The sequence below is a fragment of the Paralichthys olivaceus genome, chromosome 19, assembly GCF_024713975.1.
Source record: "Paralichthys olivaceus isolate ysfri-2021 chromosome 19, ASM2471397v2, whole genome shotgun sequence".
Taxonomy (NCBI): Eukaryota; Metazoa; Chordata; class Actinopteri; order Pleuronectiformes; family Paralichthyidae; genus Paralichthys; species Paralichthys olivaceus.
In genome coordinates, this window is record NC_091111.1 from 9,453,287 (window position 1) to 9,473,885 (window position 20,599).

Genomic DNA, 20,599 nt, shown 5'->3' on the forward strand with positions numbered 1-20,599 from the left:
CATTACCTTGATTTCTAAATTGAACAATGAGTGCATTACAAGTATATACATTGTAACAGAAACATATCATTTTATTTGATTAAAAAAATAAATAGGGTATTTACTGAATAAAAATCAAAAGGATAATACTGATTGAATCTCTTTCTTTGCTTATTGAATAGTTTATGTTTGCACTGTGAAGGAGTGGCTCTATAATTCAATGTACACCCTGTTCAATGACAATAAGGCATTCTTATTCTTATTATTCTCATTACATTTGTTAACAGTATTTATTAATGATGAGGGCTGCATACACAAAGCAGTAAATATAAAGTTTAAAAGGCACCAATTTCTGTAATTTCTAATATATATATTTCCATAAAAATTCCTATGTAAGTATTTTCAGCTTATACCATTTTATTATTACAATTCAGAACAAACTTATGCTGCAACATCAATGTTAAACTTAGGTTTGACACTTTAGTAAATGCACACCTATAATAAACTTTCTTTTTTTAGTAAACTTGAATTCAGGACATTAAACTTTTACATTGGCAAGTATCGCTACTTTTATAGATAAGGTGAGATTTGCCATTTTGCAGCAGCATAAGGGGATAGTGAAATACACACTCAGTACAAATAGAATAATAACAAATAGTAAAGTAAATAGAATGTACAATGTACACAGAATATATATCTTTATAGCTAGATATATATTCTAAAGATATATATTCTGTATATATAGTATAAAAGCGTGAAAAGTTAAATTGCACAGTTGCACATAGATATTTAAAATTACACATATATAGATTTTCAATTGCACAATTACATTGGTTAAAACCCTGAGTGAGATATATAAAGTGCATGTGGTCGACAAGTGTAAATACATGACTGACTTCCTCCACCAATGACAAACAACAATTAAAAAGTGTGTAGTTCCGCCTCGTGAGGAAACATGTCCGGAACATTCAACCAAACAAATTACAACCGAGCGATCTGATTGGCTCGCGCGCAAAGCTCCGCCTGGGGAAGCTGGGGCAGCGCGTGACCCCCGAGCAGAGCCGAGTAAACCCGAGCGGTGATAAATACTCATCGAGCCACCGAGCCGGCTGCAGCCGTGCACTGCCTCCCTGTCTGTGTCTGTGTCTCCCGAGGATATCAGAGGAGTCCACCTGCCTGTGTCTGAGATGGAAACCAGGCAACAAGGTGAGACACTTTGTTTGTTTTTTTGTTTGTTTGTTTGTTTGTGTAACAACAACCTGACATTTCCTGTTGGCTGCACATTGAGCTGAGGTCTGAGAAGAGTGGACAGAAAACATGCATTGACCCGAAGTGACGTGAACTCATGATTTAGATTCCTGCAGTTTTTCTTGTGTCATTTGTGTTGGGAAGTGTGTTATTTGTTGTAGCTTCCACACACACACACACACACAGTAAGTCAGTGTGCAGCAGCAGCACGAGCACCATGAGGTTTGTGTTACTGTTCATTCAACATGGAAACTCCAGAGCACATCCAGTCCTGTGGCTACTGGATACTGTTTCCTGGCTCTGATACTATCTGCAGCTCTAATGCATGAGTTTCCAAGTATTTCTGGTATTTGTTGCAGACAAATACACACACTCACAATTTCCACTGCATTCTGAAATCAACTAAACACTCACATTGACTCCAACATCTTTAAGCTTATTCTAACAATCCAAAATAGCCTGTGATGGTTAAATATTTAATGTGAGATTTATTATTGTCTATAATAAAACAGTAAGTGTTTTTTTCTCTTCATATAATTCATCCTGAGGAGATGTGACTCCAGGCTGTAGTTTAAATTGGAACAATAATATCTTGTATGAATGTTATTTTTTAAAATCTACATGTAACCTACTTTGTATGTGGATGGATTTTGTTATAGTATGTGTGGAACTGCCGATATGATTTGTGTTGATACAGCTGAGAAGGAACTCAACTCAAATGTTACTGGCATCCGAAACTATGAACTATGAAACTGTGAAGCATGAGTCAGAAAGCGATCAAGTTAGGGCAACAACTCAGTCAGTGGAGTAAAGGTTTGCTTTTGCATGTGGTCAAATGGTTTATTTGCATTCCAGGTCTGAATGGGCACCTGTGTTGTAGCCAGCAGGTCGGCGCTGAGGCTTTGAGGCCAGAGATGGAGCGGGAGGAAAAGATTTGCATTGTTCTGGAAATTGGTTTTATGGGAAAATTGTAATCAATGTATTAGAGAAGATTTAAAAGCTCCATGAATTCAACTCTTTTTTTTTTCAACCTCGCCATGCGGACCCAAAAGGTTTACACACCCTATATTCAGTATGTTGGCCGTTCTACAGGTGACCTGGCGTCCGGTTTAGCCTCAATTGATTTTGCAGCCATATGACCAACCCCAGGCCTCTGATTTATGCACATGACCCGTGGACCAAATAGGAATCTTGTGACCACAGATATTCCACCCCAGACAAAAAGAAGGGGGGGGAGAGACATGGAAACAAGAGTAGAGAAAGAGAGAGGAGGATGGGTGTTATGATACATGTGAAATATTCTTCTGTCGATTAAACAGCAAAACAGATGATAAATGAAATGTACCAGTGGTGTGATCAGTACTCTGCCATCCTTCATGCTTGTTTTACACTGAATCCTGTTTAAGTTCGACTGTGGAACCAGAAGGAAACGAGAATTATTGAAACAGCTCTGCTTTTGTGCGGATCTGCTTCCTCCTGTGCTGCCTGTATGGTGTAATGAGATTTCATCAGCTTCCCCCGAGAATTGCTCCATATGCTCGGCTATTGTGGCTTAATTGTTTGATAAAGACTCAAAAGATCCCATTGTTAACACTGACAGTGCAAGTTTTAGTGTGCAGGAATTGAATGTATCCTGTTTGACGAGCTCAGAGGAGTTCAGATCTCTGCCACAAAGGGTCAGAAGTCAGATTTCCTGTTCCTCCACAAATGCAGAGTCAGATAAGGCGCCTGCACCAACTACCACAACAAAACTGACAAAACTGGACTGGCACTGAGTCGAGCGCTGTTTTCTTCTTCTTCATCAAGATCCATAAATTATTCTCTGGGAAATTGGTGGAAATGTTGAAAAATCTCGCCATGTTAAATGAAGTGGGGAAAAAATAGGTTCAGGATCCAACCTCTGATCCTGATCTGCACCAACATCTAATGGGTTCTTACCTGCGTCCTTCCACCAAGGTTCTGTTGAGTTGTTTTTGTGTAGTCTTGCTTATAAATACCTACAAACAAGTGGACAGGGGTGAAAACATAACCTCCTTGGTGGAGGTAGATGTGATCCATTTACTGGCAGGGCTGGGATGGACCTGATCCCACCCTTGTGTGTGTGTGTATGTGTTCGATAACCAGTTTTTTGTCTCCTCTCTGCCCTGCTGCCTTGCCTCTGCTGCAGAGCTGTACTCTAGTGTTCTGAGCGAAGAAGCAGTGGTGGACTGGGGCAGCATGGGTCCCGGAGAGGAGTGGGTTAACTCAGCCACACACGAGGGAGAGCAGGGTAAGACTCAACTCTCCCAGCAGCTGAAAAACATAAATCCACACCGCATCACGTGGAGCAGAAAAATGCAGCTTCTGCGCACGGATCATGGCTCAGGAAGTGACATCACAAGACAGTGTGTGACGTCGCTATGTTTTTATGTATACGTCAGTGCAGCAGCTTCTTTCTGTCTCATGTGACAAAGTGTTGATTTATGTGCTACGAGTCAGGAGAGTGGTTGAGTGTGGTCTGAGTATTTCTCTTTCAAAATAAAACAGGGAATCTACTTTACGTGTTCATTTCCGTGACACTTTGCTGGGACCCTCTGCAACATATGTGATGTTTGAAAGACATGATTCATTATTACTTTTTCCAGGAGCTGAGACCTCTTTATTTTTAAACCCACTAACCAGATTTCATTCTGATCCGAGAAACTTCCTGCTGTAATCTCAAGCCCGGTTCCATTCGGCTCAAAACCAGAGTTTGCTCTCTTTCATCAGTGAAGCTAAAACTTCTTCCCATGAGAACTCACTGTTTGTAAAAAAAAATAAGATGAATCGATTTATTTCAGTTTTGTCCAAAAGAGACTGTAAGTGTTACTTTGCTCAGGTGGGAATGAGGGGATGCTTCAGCCCTCTGCTGAGGAGTCTGTTCAGTGGAACTACAGTGAAGACTCGACTCCGGGGCTCAGAAACGGTGAAAACTCTTCAGAATGGGGTAAAACTTCACCACTGAGGGAGGATCGGTGGGACTCTGACAACTGGGTCATGTCCACCACTTGGGATATGCATCTAAACAGCAGAGGTGAAGAGGAATGTAGATTAGAGCCTGTAGAGTAGACACTCTTTCACTTTGGTTGAACATTTACCTTCTTTTAACTGACCTCTGTGGTCACACCAGGCTTATAGCTGCCACCAAGGACACTGAGGTCAACCTAACACTTGATTACAACATAATAAATACATGCTCTACTAAATTATATCAAAAATGTGCACTGATGTGGTTACTCATGATTACCTTTATTTGTAATAAGCCTATTATTGAGAGCATTAGTCAACAGAAGAAACCAGTTCACTGGAGCTGGTTATTGTTACTGTTGAGGATGTTGCATCCTTCTCCTGTTTGTATTTCATGTTTGCGAAGTTAGTTAATAACCCAATGAGTGTTGTAACTATCTTCCCACGGATCGTGCACTAGCAGGACATCTTTAAACCAGCGCTCCTCCTGGTATATGTGACGTCGCCTCATGGCTGCGTGAACACGGACAAACACTCTGATTCCTCAGTGCACTTATTCGTAAACAGCTTCCATCTGAGCCACAGGGGTTTAAAAACCTGATTGTCCAGCTGCTGTGTACTGTCGGCAGAAATAGGTCCCCAACCGTAGAAAGGTCCGACTTGTGCTGGTGCACGCTGTGCTAGAGTTCAGTGCCGTGAGCTGCACTTGTGTGAACTGTGTGTCTTGGCTGCATGTGGTGCTGTCCCCCCCTTATAACCTTAGCTTTCACAGCAGTAGCTTTTTTCCACTTCAGTCAGTCTGTGCTAACCTGACTCTGTCCTCCCGTGTCTTACAATGCTGCCACATCAAGGGAGAGGACACCTCGCCGCAGGTACAGTCGTAGTTTATCTCCTCGTGTCACGATGATGTTGTTCTTACAGGTCCACTACAGATACACTGACATCACAGTCGTTTTGTTGTTGCCTGTTACTGTGTGGTACCTCTGTTACCCTGGTTTACCCTGTCGCAAATATCCCATGGGAAATTCTCATCATGTATAATTGTATTGCTGACCTTTACGCCCGTTCTGGACTTGTTCTTATCTTGCCTGGTCATAGCCTGAAGTCCTCAGTGAAGGCCCTTATAGCCATTCCACAGTTGAGGACCAAAGGTGACTGAGCAGTTCTGTCAGGATCATTTTGTTTTCAGTCTTTTCTCACTTTTTGTTTTTGCCCTTTTTGTTGTATCTTTATTCGGTCGGTATCTCCCGGTCTGCATTAAACTTAATGACGGGTTCACAGTTTTTCTGCTGCATCATACTGTAAACAAGAGTAAGTCAACTGAGGCCGATTGTGTTCTTCTTTTTCTCAGAAGTTCAGGACCATCGTCTGCAGAGTGTATGCATGTGTTTGTGGGTGTGGCAGTGTAATTGTGTGTATGAAAAAATAGCGTTGTCAGAGGTATAAGTACGGTGTTAAGGAACATAAACAGAAATTTTCTTTTAAAGACTGTTTTCTTAATTTTTCATACCAAGCACTGGCTTCATACAACTTCTCACAACATGAATAATATTTGTCATATCTGGTTTGGATCGATTTGATGCGCGTGATCATCTGAACCCTCGTGTGTGCAAACAAACTCTGTTTTCCATAACGTCTTTAATTTTGGTTCAAGGCCTCAAATTCCCCCTTTTATTTGTTTACTAAATCACTAACATCAGTTAGGTGTGTGTGTGTGTGTGTGTGTGTGTGTGTGTGTGTGTGTGTGTGTGTGTGTGTGTGTGTGTGTGTGTGTGTGTGTGTGTGTGTGTGTGTGTGTGTGTGTGTGTGTACTGTTTGTGTGCAGCAGTCTGTAGTGTCAGTCAGTGGAGTTAAAGCAAGTTAATCCATATCAGTTAATCCAGATTAGGGCGCAACAGGCTGCAGCTAAAAGATTATGTAACATGTCAGACAGAGACGCAGACAGACAGACATGTGGACAGACTCATAGACAAAATGAAGGCAAGAGAGCAGCGAGACAGATTTGTGGACAAACACATGGATAAAATAAAGAGCAGAGACACACACACACACACACCAGAAATACAGGGAGGTAAAATAGGAAGAAGCAGGTGAAATAACTGTTAATTTAGGAAGCATTCAAATTTGTTGAGGGGGGGTTACAATGCCTTGCTTTAAATGATGGGTTTACAGTTTAAAATGCAGAAGTAAGAACAAAGCTGCAAATACTACAAATGACTTTCAATATGGATGATGATAACGGATGCTTAGTTGCAAAATTAAATCTATATATCAGATTTAAATCAGTCCAGTTTAGTTGAAGAAGGAGCTGAGCCAAAAGGCAAAGCAGCCGATGCTCTGACCCTCAACTATGACCATGAGCTCTGGGTAGTGACAGAAGAATTGCATTGCCAATAGAAGCAGCCGTCTGGACTCAGCCTTAGACATGGGGTGAGGACATCAGCAGAGAGCTCGCAGAGGAGATCACTGGAAGAACTACATATCCCATCGGACCTGGGGACACCTCTCTTATTTGGTTGTCATTCGTTTCACACGTCCATTAATGAGCGTTTCACCGTGTGTGTGAAATATTTCCGGCAGGTTTCCTGGACTCTGATCCACTGAAAGAAGCCGATGAAGATTTGGTGTCAGAGGTCAACTTGAACAACTCCATCATGACAGAGGAGGAGAGAGAAGAGGCTCAGCAAGAACTGGCTAAAGTATAAACACACACACACACACACAATTTTAGAGTACAAAGACAGTTGAAGGGCCAGTACGTTGTGTTTATCTCTGTGTGTTTGTGTGTGTGTGTAGCTGGAAGAGGAGATCAGTACCCTGAGGCAGGTTTTGTCGTCCAAAGAGAAGCAGCACGCAGAGCTCAAACAGAAACTGGGCATCGGTCCTCTGAGCGAGCTCAGGAACAACTTCAGCAGAGGCTGGCAAGACATGCAGAGCTCCACCGCGTAAGTTTGTGTGTCTGTGTGTATGTGAGTGCAGGAAAGAGTCCACAGTTTGAAATGAATCAGGAGAATGTGTGTATTTGTGTGTGTGCCAGTGGTGATAAGAGCAGCGGCTCACAGCAGAATGGCTTCTCTGTTTGCTGTCAACATTAATGCCCTTTAGAGGACACACACGGAGAAAGTGAACATAGAGGAAGAGCAGGTAGCTCCTCTCCTCTAAACTGATCCATCTGAAACACAGATATCACAAAACTCAATTAAAAAGACATCATCCTCTGCTTGTTTCAGCCCAGCGTGTGTGATTTCTTATCATGGTTGTACACACACACACACACACACACACACACACACACACACACCATGAATCTGATTAAAAACCCATCGAACGGTGCTGAGGGCTGTTGTTGACCTCACAGCACAATCTGCTTTCCGTGGTCCATCCAGTCAATGATAATAAAGTATTGTCTCCTTTCTCCTGCAGAGTAAATGTTTGTTTCCTGCAGAGTAGAAAAACATTTGCTTTGCAAACCAAACAGAGCAACAGTAGGGGGATCCACTTCATATTTAATGAGATATTTAAAAGAACTGTACTGTAAAAGATGAGGAGAAGAAAAATCTACAAATTAAAACTGATAAAGTGTATTTTATCATGGATGCATATTTCAGGATAGAGTCAGTCTGACGTACTGATTCGATGGTCAGTTTCTTGCACCAGAAACATTAAGACGAGGGAGGAGGAAGAGGATCGTCTCCACAGGCCTCACTTCTTATCTAGTTACACTGAACCTGAAACCTTACACACGCACGGCCTCCATTCTCATCTATAATGAACCAGTGTGACCACAGGGCTGGAAGACATGTGAGACACGCAGGCACATGATTGGTTTAAGGTGCAATTTATGATTCCCATGAAAACCAAAAAGGGTTAACACAAGACCCACGATGAAATCCGAGAATAACTTTGGTATTTTAATTATTGATTTAGCTGTTAAAGTTGTACGGGTAAAAAAAGGGCAACAACGTGATGCTGGTCAGTAATTTGTGCGTGTTTTCATTCATGTGTCTGTCCCCTGCACACATATCTGTGCACGTTTGTATGTGTGTTAATACTAGAGCCAGATATATATATTAAACATAAGATTAGTAATGATTCCTTAGATGTTGACATCAAACCGTTATGACAAAGAAAACAACTTGAGGCTCAAATATAACCTATAAACATATAGAACTTGAATTAAGTAAATAAACACAATTTTACATAAAATATGAACATAAATATAAATCTATTCTGTTTTGTTTATTCTGTAAAATAAAGCTCTTCATATCTCATGTCACCATATCAGCAACCAACCGATATATAGTTCGGTCTCTGGTGAATACTGTGTGAATGTTAGTGCGGGCCCAGTGCTTGAATGTGTGAAATATATTCATGTGTGTGTCAGATACAGGAAGACGTCAGAGACGCTGTCCACAGCAGGACAGAAGACCTCCGCCGCCTTCAGCACCCTCGGCACCACCATCACCAGGAAGTTTGGAGACATGAGGTACAGAACGTCGCTCGTTTCATTCCAGATTTAAACCCGTCATGTTTCCACCAGTGCCAGGATATATCTGTTGATAATCTGAAGGGTCAAGTGTCAAGTGCCCTGGTTGTGCATTAGCTCATCTCAAAACATTTATCATAAACTCATCTGCACAAACCAACCAAGTGTAACCCAATCCACTCACCCTCCACTGATGCATCCCCACTTTTATCCAGGTCACAGACATGTTTGTGTCTGTGCTGTCCATCCCTGAGTTTTGACTCTTGCCTCCATTCAGAGGAGGCTGAGATTATGTAAGAGCACATTAAGCTGCTTTCTGAGCTGAAGGACTAAAGCAAAGTCTGTCTCCGTCCATCACTTTCTTCCCGTCTGACTCCCTGTGTGAGGCAGTGACGGTCAAAAGAAAGCGGGAGGGTGTCTGACAACAACTGTGCAAGTGTCTTTATTGTTGTGTGTGGAATATAAAGAGCATTTGTGTGTACAACAACAAGAGGAAGTTGAAGAATGAGGGCCTGTGTGTGTGTATGTGTGTGTGTGGGGGGGGGGAGCTATTGCAGAGTGTGTGTGGATCACAGGACAAAAGCCTTCAGGTCAGGGTCAGGGAACAACATGTCACGTCAGGTTTTTCTTCTTTCTGTCTTTTTTGATAAATGATATGTAACTTTTTTCAAGGCTGTAAATGATATTTGTATATTTGAAATTCATGTTCAAAATAGAAGTTTATTGTGTTCTTGGATGTGAATCACTGCAAAGAAACAATGTTTTATTTTGGGTGTATTCCAGCATGGTTGGTCTAGAGTTACTGTTCCCGCGGAGGTATGTCGTGTGTGTGTGTGCGTGTGTGCGTGTGTGTGTGTGTGTGGTACAACAGAATGAATACATTCCAAACTCTATATGCAAAATTGAACACCACCGCAAGAATATAGGAGCCGTGATTAGTTACATACATGTTATTAAAACTAACTAATCCTGTTAGCGTCCTATAATATGTCATGTCTCCTACAGAATTCTACTATTAGATCTGTTCATCGAAGTTTTACATTATATTCAACGATATTTATTCTTTAGCTCATTAGCCTATTAGTGTTTTATTGACTTTTATTTCTTCTATTTATGACACTTTTAAAAACAGTTTTATTTTGGCTTTTAAAATCTATCTAAGGTATTTAACTCTCAACTGTTTCGATTGTTAAGCATCAACATTAAACATGAAAATGTGTCATTTTATACTTTTTTCCCCTCTCTATGGTTTGGTGTCTGTGTGCCACTGTCACTAATTCTGTGTGACTTTTCTTGCAGCAAACTTTTTATTCCTGTCTTTGCAATGCATGTGTGTGTTTGTGTGTGTAATTCATAACTATTCATTGACAGATTTCTTTAAATGTGAATAAGTGTTTTCTATTTGCAGTGTTTATTTTGAGTTGAGTATATTTTGTCACGTGTGCAACTGAGCGAAAGTTTATTAATACCAGTGCAGCTGATTTAAATAGAGAAATAGATTTGATCAATAACACGAATAATAACTTATTTTAACATTCATTTAAAAAGCTGTTTAGGCCTTTTCGAAGCCTCTCAAACTGTTTTCCATCCCCCTCCATGCTTCTCAAGGTCCAGCTCTATAGGGTAAGAGTCACACAGCTGATTATGCCACATTACGCAGCGGCCTTAACTCAATAGATCTGTGATGGTCGGTCCTGTGTGGAGTCCAACAGTCAGCTGACTCCTGTCGAGTGAATGCTGCTGCCACTCTGGATGGCAGCGCTCACTCAGGTCAGGCGCTCGTCTCAGCTCAGACGCACATCTAATTGATTCTGGTGTCTGATAAGCCAAAACTAAATTCTATTAATGAATCATGTGAACAAGGTGTCATGAACTCTGCTGCATTTAGCTCGAAAGAAATCCTAAGCAAATACAGGAAGAGAGTGTTTTAGGAACACGTGGGCTTTTTTTATTTCACTTTTGATCGATTGCTTTGCCGCCGTGTATAATATCATACCACACCATGTTGTTGTTGTTACCCATTATATTCCTCCTCCAGTAGAACAACCAGTTTCCCTGCAAAACCAGTTCCTATTCCTTGTTGGGATCTGTCACATCTCACTTCGTCTCTCAGTTCATCATCTATATTACCCCTCAAATACAAACAATGCTTTCTCTCTCGCTGAATGTGGATGTGCGTGTGTGTGTGCGCGTACGTGCTTGTGTACTCTGTGCTAATCATTAACTCTCTCTCTCCACGCTCTCTGGGAAACAGCTACTCTATCAAACACTCTATGAGCATGCCCACCATGAGGTAACCTGTGTGTGTGTTTGATGTTTCTTTTCTTTTTATGGCATTTTTGACATGGTCACTCTGACTCTGATAAACCTGTGAAAGTTAATAAACCTGACATCTGCTCACACCATCATGTTATTATTGTTTCAGTAATTCAGGTGTTCTGAAATAGTAAATTATATTTTTTTATTTTGTCTTCACAGAAACTCTCCCAGCTTCAAGTCTTTTGAGGAGAAAGTTGAAAATACAGTTTCGACTCTGAAGGTGAGCATTGTGTGTGTGTGTGTGTGTGTGTGTGTGTGTGTGTGTTTCAGAGTTTACAGTGTGACTCAGTATAAACACACACAGTGAGTCTGCTGGTTATTTATACTCGCAGTGAATCAGCAGATGTTCATCCTTTATCTATACTTTATGGGCGTAGAAAGAGGTTAGAGATGAACGTCTGTGTTTGACCTGGTTCTGTAAACATCTAATCCGTGGAGCAGGAGTCTAAACTGCTGCTTTCTTCTTTGTTTCATTCGTAACTTCCTGTGTTTTTCATCTCAGAGACATCATGGCCGTCTGTGAAACAAGTACACATAAGAAAACTCTCTTGTCTGTATTATTTCTTAACAGACAGTATTTACATGAAATAAAACTATATTAGCAACAATTATTAAACAGATATAAAATGTAAAAATATCTCTGATGTACTGTGTAATTATCTATTTCAGCACATTATACTGTAAATACAAAGTGAGGCAGAGCGAGGTGTGCAGCCTGCTCTAGGAACACTGGTGGAGGAAGTACTCAAACATTCTACTTTAACTAAAGTAAAAGTTTCACATTGAGTTTTGTAGTACTGTACATGCTTTTAAATTATTACTACAAGTAAAAGTGTTTGCACAGTGCAGCTTATGCATGAGGGAATAGATTGAAGGAGACTCTAACTCTACTAAAGTACAGATACCTTCAGTACAGTAACAAAGTAAATGTTCTTTATTTGATCCTGCCGCCGCCCAGGAAACTTTACAAATTTGCATGTACAAAATAAATAATCAAAAGTTTAAATGAAATCAGAAAAGACTTAAAATTAATATTGAAAGTTTACATCAAGACTGAAGTCATCCATCCAAAGAAACTTGTGTCCCCTGCCTGTCTTTGTGAACCTCTGCCCCCTTGTGGCGATTCTGCAGAACAACAATGATGCATCAGAGAGAGACAGAGGGGGACGATGAGTGACCTTTAACATCTCAGAGTTTTCTTTTCTTTCTCTTAATACCAGACAAAGGTTGGTGGCACAGGGGCCGGAGGCAGCTTCGAAGAAGTCCTCTCATCCACAGCCAACGCCAGCTCTCAGGACACGCCTACCAACAACCTGACAGACAGCTCGGAGAGGCAGTGCTAGAGCTGCATCCGAAACCGTGAGGCGGGACTAAAAACCAGGAGCTGTATCACTGATGTATCTCAGCACTTTGTCACATATCCACTAAAAGCTCTGACTGAAATGTTACAGAATCATTTTATTTGAAGTCCAAGTCAGGATCAGGAGGCAGAAAAACCAAAATCCAGAGGTGAGAGGAAAAAGTGAATTGTTCTTAAAATGTGATCTGATCTTCATCTAAGTAGCAACGTGCTTCAGCTAATTACTCACAGACAATTGTAATTATTCTTAACAGAACGTCCTTTAAATATCCACAGTACTGGAGGAAAAAGAACGTGAACCCTCAGATTTAAACATTAGTAGAAGTAGATTTACTTTCATGTTTAGATTATTGGTCCTGCTACTTCACACATTAACAACAGGCAGACACCCGGACATCCTCCTGTAAGAAACCCTCATACACTTTGGGATTGGACTGATTTATGATGAATCTGCTTCTTCATGATTGTGAACTTTCCAAACTCAGAGACAAGAAGCAGTTTCCATCATGATGATCCGTGCACTGTACTTCTGAAGCTCTCCTGAATGTTCAATATATTGGTTCTTCCCAAACAATTTCAATTCACCCATTCCCCAGGGATTACTTCATGGATCTTGATTGAAAAAACTAATCAGGCACATTTTGGGATATCAAAGAATTTGGTGCAGCTTGATTGAATTTAAGGAGACGGTTGAACTATGGCTCAGGTGTGAACTCTACTGAGTCACAGTTTGTCTGTGGACTGATGAATATCTGAACTTTCCAAGATGAATTTGTAATAATCTCCAGGTATACTTAACCTGACTCCAGAAAGCTTTTCTACCTCCACTGTTTGAATAATGAATAGAAAAGAAAGATCCAATAATTTGTAGAGTTGAAACACGTGGCTTGTCTGTTATTGTAATTTAAATAACTCATTCTGATGTCTGAAAACAAGTTTATACATAAATGCAGATATTTCCAGAGGGTTCACTTACTTTTTCTTCCCTCGGTTTATTTTTATCCTGTCACTGAGCATCGTGGGGTTTGTTCCTCTGTTAGCATCAAATCACACCTAGAATCTCAGCAACAAAACCTTGATCCCTGATTGTGCTTTGTGGAAACAGTCTCACTGGACTGATGACATAACTACCACTCTTCAACTGCATTACAAGAAATACAAAACTACAGTTTAGGTTCTTATAAGAAATATGTGTTTGATTTAAAAGCGTAGTAATTTTGAAACTATATGTATATAACACCTACTGATGTTGTATAATTGATTATACACTAAGACAGGATATGTGCTCCTGCAGGGAATCTGTAGGTTTTAAAAGTCTTAAACAGCATGGAACTCATTAGATTTGTTTTCTTCAAAAAGGCCTTAGAAAGTATTCAAAGTTTGTATTACTCCAAAACCTATTGAAAGCTTTATATGCACCAAAAAACACCAAATACAAAAACACTTTGTAGCTAAAACCAGCAAATGTTTGACATTTTTGCTTTAAGATTTTATTATAGTACCTAAAGATTTTTCGTAAAGTGCAGTCAAACAACTTGCTGAATGTAAAACACATTTGCTGGAGCTCTTTTCAATGCTGGATCACACTAAGGATATTTACCTCCGTTCATTCACACTACAGGATCAATTGGTTTATATATGAAGCAATGAACAGCAAATTTCACTGCACATACATTTGGACACATTGTTTATGAATAAATGTAATGATGGCGTGTTGTTTTCTATTGACCAACAAATAAAGAATCTGATAAATCACGGATGATGAAATCTGATGCTGGATACAGAGAGAGACTGAGGATCTGTATTATGAGCTAAAGAGATCTTTTTAACTTTGAGGTCAGTATAAAACGGTGTAGCTGTACTTGATCTGAATATTCTCAACGTGTTTTTTGTGTCACCTGCTGCTGATTCACAGGATATAACTTGTACATGTACTGTAGTATCAGACTGTAACACAACCTGTAACGTGACCCTGAAACCCAGAACACGCCGCTACTTACACCAGCTCAGATCTGAACCTGTTTAAAGCCGAAAGAAAGTGTTGAATTTTTTACCTTCACCATTAGAAGGTTGACATCACCAAAGATACAATAAATCTGATCATGTCTTTTTCAATAAATACTGTCTTTCATGTGTTAAAGTGATAAAAAGCCCTGGATCATTTCAGTCTGTCCATGAAATGTGTTTTTGAAACTTTAGACCAATATTCAAAGAACTGAATGATTTTGTCAGGCAAGAAAAAGTTGTCTGATTCATTATCATTGAAAATATAAAACCGTTTATATTTTATATTTGTACATTAACCATGGCTTGAAATCAAACTGTACTCAGATCTTTTTACAAAAGCTTTTACTAAAACTAAATCCCAAAGACATAAACTGTGACATTCACATGTAACGTTGTGTTTAACATATTCAGTTGTATTCATACATTTAATTACACGCTGTTATAAACAACTGTTTTTATGTCTGATAATAAAAATCACTCAAACCAAACATCACGTGACTGTTTTTAAAAAAGGACAGAACTGTTACTGAAGCTGCAGGAAAATGCGCTAACGTTATTATGTTAATGAAAAAACGTGATTGACTTAAAATAAAGTTCAGCTCCAGCCACTGTTTTCTCATTTGTCAAAAATGCCACAATTTCCTTATTCACCAATGTACGTTTCTATCCTGCAGAGGGCGTAATCAAAAGGCTCGAGTCCTCCTGCAGAGGCCGTGGGTTCGATTCCCTCCCCGTCTCCCCTCATTTCATGTGACGTAGTTGTGTGAGCGCGATGTGTGTCCATTATCTCTGTCCGTCCACCTGGGAGGAGTTTGTGTTTTGTGCGTTACAGTCAGGAGGTGTGTGGGGGTGAATGTGGCTGTGCAGATTTGCCACCAGTGGTCTCAGAGTTCCCAGAGTTCTTTGTGCCATCAGTTTCAGTCATGTGACGCCCTCTCTCTTCATTCAAAGAGCTGACGAGCTGCAGCACGTCTGGGTGGTGGAAACGGCCTGAGAACGAAGGAGAATATAAAAACTGAAATGTTTGAAAAAATGCAAGTGAAGGCAACTTGTGTCAAAATCTGAGAAATGCACGCAGGTTCTCCCCTACACCCTGACCAGGATGTGTGCTACTTGAATGTTCCATTGAGGAGAAGATGGCGGAGAGCGGAAACTCACCGTTGGTGGAGTCGAAGAACTCCTGAAGTCTTCCCGGCGCTCCCTCCAGCTCCTCGTACTCGTGAGCCTGCAGGATCATCTCCAGGATGTCGAACTGTTTCACCAGCCGGGCCTCTGCACTGCTCTGAGTTTCATATTCCTGCAGATAACACAAGTCTGTGTCACTATCCTTCAGACAATCAGGGCTGTTGTTAGATTAGTTGAAGTGTTTACCTCCCACAGCCCATAGATCTCCTGTTTGAGACCCTCTGGCAGGAGACCTGACAGATGTCTCATCGCTTCCTGCAGGAAAAGTGATTTTTAATAAAAGACAAAGACAGCGACGGCTTTTGAAATATAAATCCTCATCATTGTTATTTATGTGGTTGCACCTTGAAAACAATATATTCAAACCCCTGAAGGTAAACAACTGGTGATACGTCCCTAACATCTGCTGGTGGTTGGCAACTTATCATCAAACTAGTGTGGACGACCTTCTTACACACAAGAGATATTCACCATCCTGTCCTATGTTTTAAAATATAAACAGCAACACGTATACTCGCTCTTGCCTCTTCTCTCCTGTGTTTCTCTGCTTTACTGACGTTGTCTGAGGGAGCGATATCTCCCACAATGCACTCTGCCATGTCGTGAACCAGAGCCAGCTTTATACACCTGAGGACAGATAGATGGAGAGGTTAATAAATGCGGACACGGGTAAAGTTGCTTTTGATGGTCGCGTTATCTTCTTGAAAAGTTTATAAATTAACAAACAGATGATGTTAAAATTTAAATACAGCAATCTTCATATTAGTTTTCCATCAGACAAAGATGCATCAGCTGATACTCTGATGATGATAATGGTGATGATGACGTGTGTCTGTGTGTCCCACCTGTCCTTGTCCACTGTGGGGTCAGTGATGGTCAGAGACATCATGGCCATGCGGTACATGTGGTCTGATACGCTCTCTGGTTTCTTCACCTCCTTGTACACCCAGCCGGTCCGCGGGACTCTCTGCAGGAGAAACAATCGATTTCTCACAACTTGTTCCACAGGTTAGTGAGTCTGTGTTTGTGTGTGCACTGAATTCACAGCTCAAAGTCAATGACACATGTTGTTGTTCACTGGTTTTCTTAATCTGCTGAAATAGAAAACTGAAATTCTTCAGGTTTTGCTCTGTTGGTTAAAAAACAAAGCAAGTGGACCAGAGCAACAGTTATTCAGCTTAAATAACGAAGATCACTCAATAATGAAAATATGTGTTCGCCGCTCTGGCAAGAAAACACTGCTACTGCTCTGGAAAAACTAATGATCAATGAATCTTAGTAAGTAGGTTAGTACAGTGTTGAGTAAACTATTAATACATTTGACTGTATCTTTGTATTATTTGTATTGTAGCCCACAAATAGATACGATTTGCCAAACCATGAAACCAACTCATGTAGTTAAATCAGGAATTAAATCAATTCCTTTGTTTACAGCAGCCAGATCATTGTGTTTGTTTGTGTGTGTGTGTGTGTGTGTGTGTGTGTGTGTGTATGTGAGTGTGTTACTACACTGATCAGCAGCAGCAGAACACTTTAAAAGGAAACTGAGCCTCAAAACAACCAGAGAATCCAGAGAATCAGACTTAACCCGGTCATCTTTTCTTTCCTGCACAGTCTCCAGAACAGAGTTTGATGAAGCCTCTTACTTTGAGTTGCCCGATAAATTTCATGAACTGCAGCATGTTGCTCATGTTGCTCATGTTGCTCAGGTTCATGCCAGCTGCTGCCTCCATGGGAGCCGCCATTACTGTCCACTAACAGGAAGATCGTAGCCTGTGCGGCCGCTAGATGGCGGCATAGACAACATGATGAGTGAAAAGAGAAACAGTAAAACCCCGGTGTGCTGATCTGTCTTATTTTTCTTTCACGTGTTTGCAGAGAGAATATTGTGTTCGACTTTATTTTGTCCTCACCGGAAAGAAGACCTTTTAAATTCCTTACAAAAGTAAATATAACAACACGACTGTAGATGGCAGTAGCGCAGCGGGCGAGCGGCGAGGAAATCCACGAAGAAGAATAAGAAGACGCACCGGAAGTGAGCGGAGCGGGAGATCTGAAAACGTAAACAAACTTGTCGCTGTCGTTCTCGATTCTTTCAGTTTGCGAAAATGTTGAAAAAGGCGCCGAGGCTGAAGAACACGATCAAGATGAAGGCGAAGGGGAACGTGAACGTGAGGCCGGCGTCCGAAGCGATGGTACGAAACCAAACCACGTCATTTCTCACCGGTCCCTTTGTGTGTGGCTAACTTCTGCTAAAGCTAGCTGGCCTCAGCAGTTTCAAGTTGTACTCGTCATAAGTTAACACAGAGTCAACAGAACAGTGAAAGGTGTTGGACAAGAAGAAACCGCTGAGCTCAGCAGTGCACTGGTTAAAGTTCAAATCAGAAAGTTGAACTAAAAGCAAGGTAAAAAGAGCGACTATAATAAAGTCAAATACATTATAATACAAATCTTTATACATGTGGTGAACCCTCAAAACCACGAGCCCTATAGTTTCTGTCCACACCAAAACTCTGTGATTACTACTGAAATAACTGAGTTTATTTTAATCATGTAACTTTACATTTGCAAACAACTACTGCAGTTTTTCGTGCTTTTCTCTTTTGTCTTTTCGTCTTTTGTTTTTCGCTCTTTGACGCAATAATTTCCCAATTTGAAATCAATAAAGTACATCTATATATTTATCTATATATCTATTCAAAGGTGCAGTGACATTCGTTGCCAATGAAGTAATGACTTTTACTGAGTGTGTGTGAATAGTCATTGCACCGTGTGTGTATCAGTTCACATTTTTCCAATTAAAGTGCAAACAGGCAGGAAAAAGATGTGCAGAGGGTTGTTACTCATGAGTGGACTGAAAGTTAAGGAACCTCAAGCGTGTTTTCTCCTGTTTCCTCAGATTGAACTGATCACGCTGTTGTTCCTGAGCAGCCTGGCAGAGGAGGCCAAGGCCAACGCGTTTGAGGAAAAGTCTGCAACCATCAGAGCTCATCACGTGAAAGCAGTCTCCAAGGTCAGATCCAACACCACTCAGAACACTGCCTGCGTCTTACTTGTATTAACATCACACTAACATGACATCTAACTTTGAACTGTCCTGGGATTTTGTCTTAAATGACCAAACATGTAGTTTAGGAGAACCACTAGTTACTGATAAACATGCCACAAATTGAACTTAATTTATTTTAAACGCTTTAATATGTGATAAAGGATGCAGTTGATATTAGTACATTATCATTGCTGTCTGTTAAATATTCACCCAGATGATTGTTCGTCTATCAAATACCAGACAGTGATGAACAGATGCCAATCACCAGCTCCTATGATCCCAATCCCATGTTATCTTATTTTGTTCCTTCAGTGCTCCAAAGTCTCAAAATTCAGTTTACTGAATCTGAGGTTCAGTTAAATACCTTGATATTAAATTCCCTCCCAGAGAGGACGAGTAAAATATTCACAATCGAGAAGCTAAAACCAATGAAATTGTAATTGTTTGCTTAAAGATGACTTCAGTGAGTTGTCAGTGGTTGTTTCTGTCAGGACAATTTCCTGATGCCTCTGTGTTGTAGCATTACAACAAACATAATAATACATAGTACTGATCTGATAAAATGATAAATGTGTGCAATGCCCAAGATTCAAGAATATGTTTATTAATTAATATTGGTTTGTCTTGATGACGATAGACAGACGTTATACTGTCAGTAGCAGCGCCACATAATGTATATTTTTCAGCTGTTGTCCAGTGGTTTTCACTCTTGTAACAGTTTAGAAAACGCCTCTCTCCTACGCAGTGTAAAGTTTATCACTGTGCTCAAAGGTTAATATCCTTCTATGCAAATTTGGATGTCCACGATCAATATCTGAATGTTTTAGTAATCAGGAATTTTCTCGTAGAGTAATTAGTCTCAGGTAGGCTCGCGTGTTTAAAAGTGTTAAAATTATGGAAAGATTAACGATCAACATGGTGTCTGAGTTGCTCGATTAATATTATCAAGATCTCCTCCTCTTTTATTTTGCCTCATATGATTTCTTGCGTCCTCTAACACACTTACATGCCTAACCCGCACTTACTTTGCTTCTTTTCACCTGATCTCCTCCTACTTCTTTGTTTTATAGATTCGATTTAGCACTTAGTACTTTACAGTTGTACGTCTCTTTAAATACAAGCATATGTCAAATTGGTATACGTGATTATGATTTATTTCTTGAACATTGTGAACAGGTAGATTTACAGAAATGTTTCTTTTCTTTATAGAAAATGCTGAAAAAAGCAAGAGGATGAAGAAGGCAGAAGTGCATCATTATAGTTTTATTTGAACATTGTCATGAATCGCAGCAGCAATATTTTTTGCTTTTTATGACAAAATATTTTGTTTTCTTCTGAAATTAAATTTTTTGCGTTTTCTATATAATTCATTGTGCAAGCAAATGGCCTGTATCTCTTTTCCTGCTCTAATAGTTTTATTAAATTCCTGTGAATCTTAAAATGCCTCATATTTTACACATCTCAGTCTTAATTGTTTTTTTCATTCATGACTGCTGTGGACTATAACACTAGAAAGCCATCATTTAAAACTTGGGTATGTATTCTGGACTGAGCAACTAATTTTCACCCTAAAGTGAACCAAAATGTTTTTAACGTATCTGAATATGTTGAAAGACCTTAATCAGGCTTATTTTTCAAAGTTATTGAGTGAGTATAATCTTTGGTTCATCTTACATTCAGCTACTCTCTCACTCCGCCTACCCTCCGTCATGCCCACTCTGCAGCCTCTTCGCTGAGCGTGGCCTCAGCCTCCTACATTCCTCACCTCTTCATGCTGTACAGATTATCTACGAGCTCAGATGCTATCCTGTTCATTCCTTATCACTATCAGGTTCCTAACAGCAAGTCTTTTGTGATTTTTCAGGCATGTGAGCGGTGAAAAGGTCACAGTTCGGTTGTTTAGTTGCTCAATCATTGCACATAAATTTTTACTTGGATGTCAACACATCCACCAGAACCTTGATGGCAGCTGTTGATCTCA

General features: G+C 40.2%; 3 protein-coding genes across 15 annotated transcripts; 2 read left to right on the plus strand and 1 right to left on the minus strand.

Moving 5' to 3' along the window:
• Positions 1–995: 995 nt before the first annotated feature.
• On the plus strand, positions 996–14,872 carry tpd52l1 (tpd52 like 1). Of its 13 annotated transcripts, none has more exons than XM_069515424.1 (11): positions 1,027–1,185; positions 3,395–3,496; positions 4,085–4,279; positions 5,064–5,084; positions 6,793–6,911; positions 7,009–7,157; positions 8,603–8,698; positions 10,307–10,321; positions 10,953–10,991; positions 11,177–11,237; positions 12,238–14,872. In XM_069515424.1, exons 1-11 carry the CDS (start codon positions 1,167–1,169, stop codon positions 12,358–12,360), a joined length of 939 nt encoding a protein of 312 aa, XP_069371525.1. In that variant the 5' UTR covers positions 1,027–1,166; the 3' UTR covers positions 12,361–14,872. The 13 variants fall into 13 exon arrangements, with proteins under 13 accessions (XP_019947405.2, XP_069371532.1, XP_069371536.1 ...); XM_069515423.1 differs by having other exon boundaries at positions 1,028–1,185; positions 8,597–8,698; XM_069515426.1 differs by lacking the exon at positions 10,307–10,321 and having other exon boundaries at positions 1,026–1,185.
• On the minus strand, positions 14,710–17,365 carry hddc2 (HD domain containing 2). The gene is made up of 6 exons (XM_020091843.2): positions 17,216–17,365; positions 16,415–16,536; positions 16,094–16,196; positions 15,756–15,824; positions 15,543–15,681; positions 14,710–15,374 (listed from the first exon to the last, which is right to left on the minus strand). Exons 1-6 carry the CDS (start codon positions 17,312–17,314, stop codon positions 15,217–15,219), a joined length of 690 nt encoding a protein of 229 aa, XP_019947402.2. The 5' UTR covers positions 17,315–17,365; the 3' UTR covers positions 14,710–15,216.
• A 54-nt stretch (positions 17,366–17,419) lies between these two features.
• cenpw (centromere protein W) lies at positions 17,420–20,059 on the plus strand. Its single transcript, XM_020091848.2, has 3 exons — positions 17,420–17,764; positions 18,469–18,582; positions 19,828–20,059. Exons 1-3 carry the CDS (start codon positions 17,678–17,680, stop codon positions 19,852–19,854), a joined length of 228 nt encoding a protein of 75 aa, XP_019947407.1. The 5' UTR covers positions 17,420–17,677; the 3' UTR covers positions 19,855–20,059.
• The last annotated feature ends 540 nt before the right edge of the window (positions 20,060–20,599 follow it).

Bases quoted from the DNA above. Each gene is read 5' to 3' on its own strand.
- tpd52l1 (XM_069515423.1), top strand. The intron at 5,085-6,792 runs GTACAGTCGTAG...TATTTCCGGCAG, and splicing joins GAGAGGACACCTCGCCGCAG to GTTTCCTGGACTCTGATCCA. The intron at 7,158-8,596 runs GTAAGTTTGTGT...TGTGTGTGTCAG, and splicing joins GACATGCAGAGCTCCACCGC to ATACAGGAAGACGTCAGAGA.
- cenpw (XM_020091848.2), top strand. From the start codon at position 17,678: ATGTTGAAAAAGGCGCCGAGGCTGAAGAACACGATCAAGATGAAGGCG. The intron at 17,765-18,468 runs GTACGAAACCAA...CTGTTTCCTCAG, and splicing joins GGCCGGCGTCCGAAGCGATG to ATTGAACTGATCACGCTGTT. The intron at 18,583-19,827 runs GTCAGATCCAAC...TTTTCTTTATAG, and splicing joins ACGTGAAAGCAGTCTCCAAG to AAAATGCTGAAAAAAGCAAG.
- hddc2 (XM_020091843.2), bottom strand. From the start codon at position 17,314: ATGGCGGCTCCCATGGAGGCAGCAGCTGGCATGAACCTGAGCAACATG. The intron at 15,825-16,093 runs GCAAGAGCGAGT...CTTTTCCTGCAG, and splicing joins AGAAACACAGGAGAGAAGAG to GAAGCGATGAGACATCTGTC. The intron at 15,682-15,755 runs GTAAACACTTCA...TGTTATCTGCAG, and splicing joins AGATCTATGGGCTGTGGGAG to GAATATGAAACTCAGAGCAG.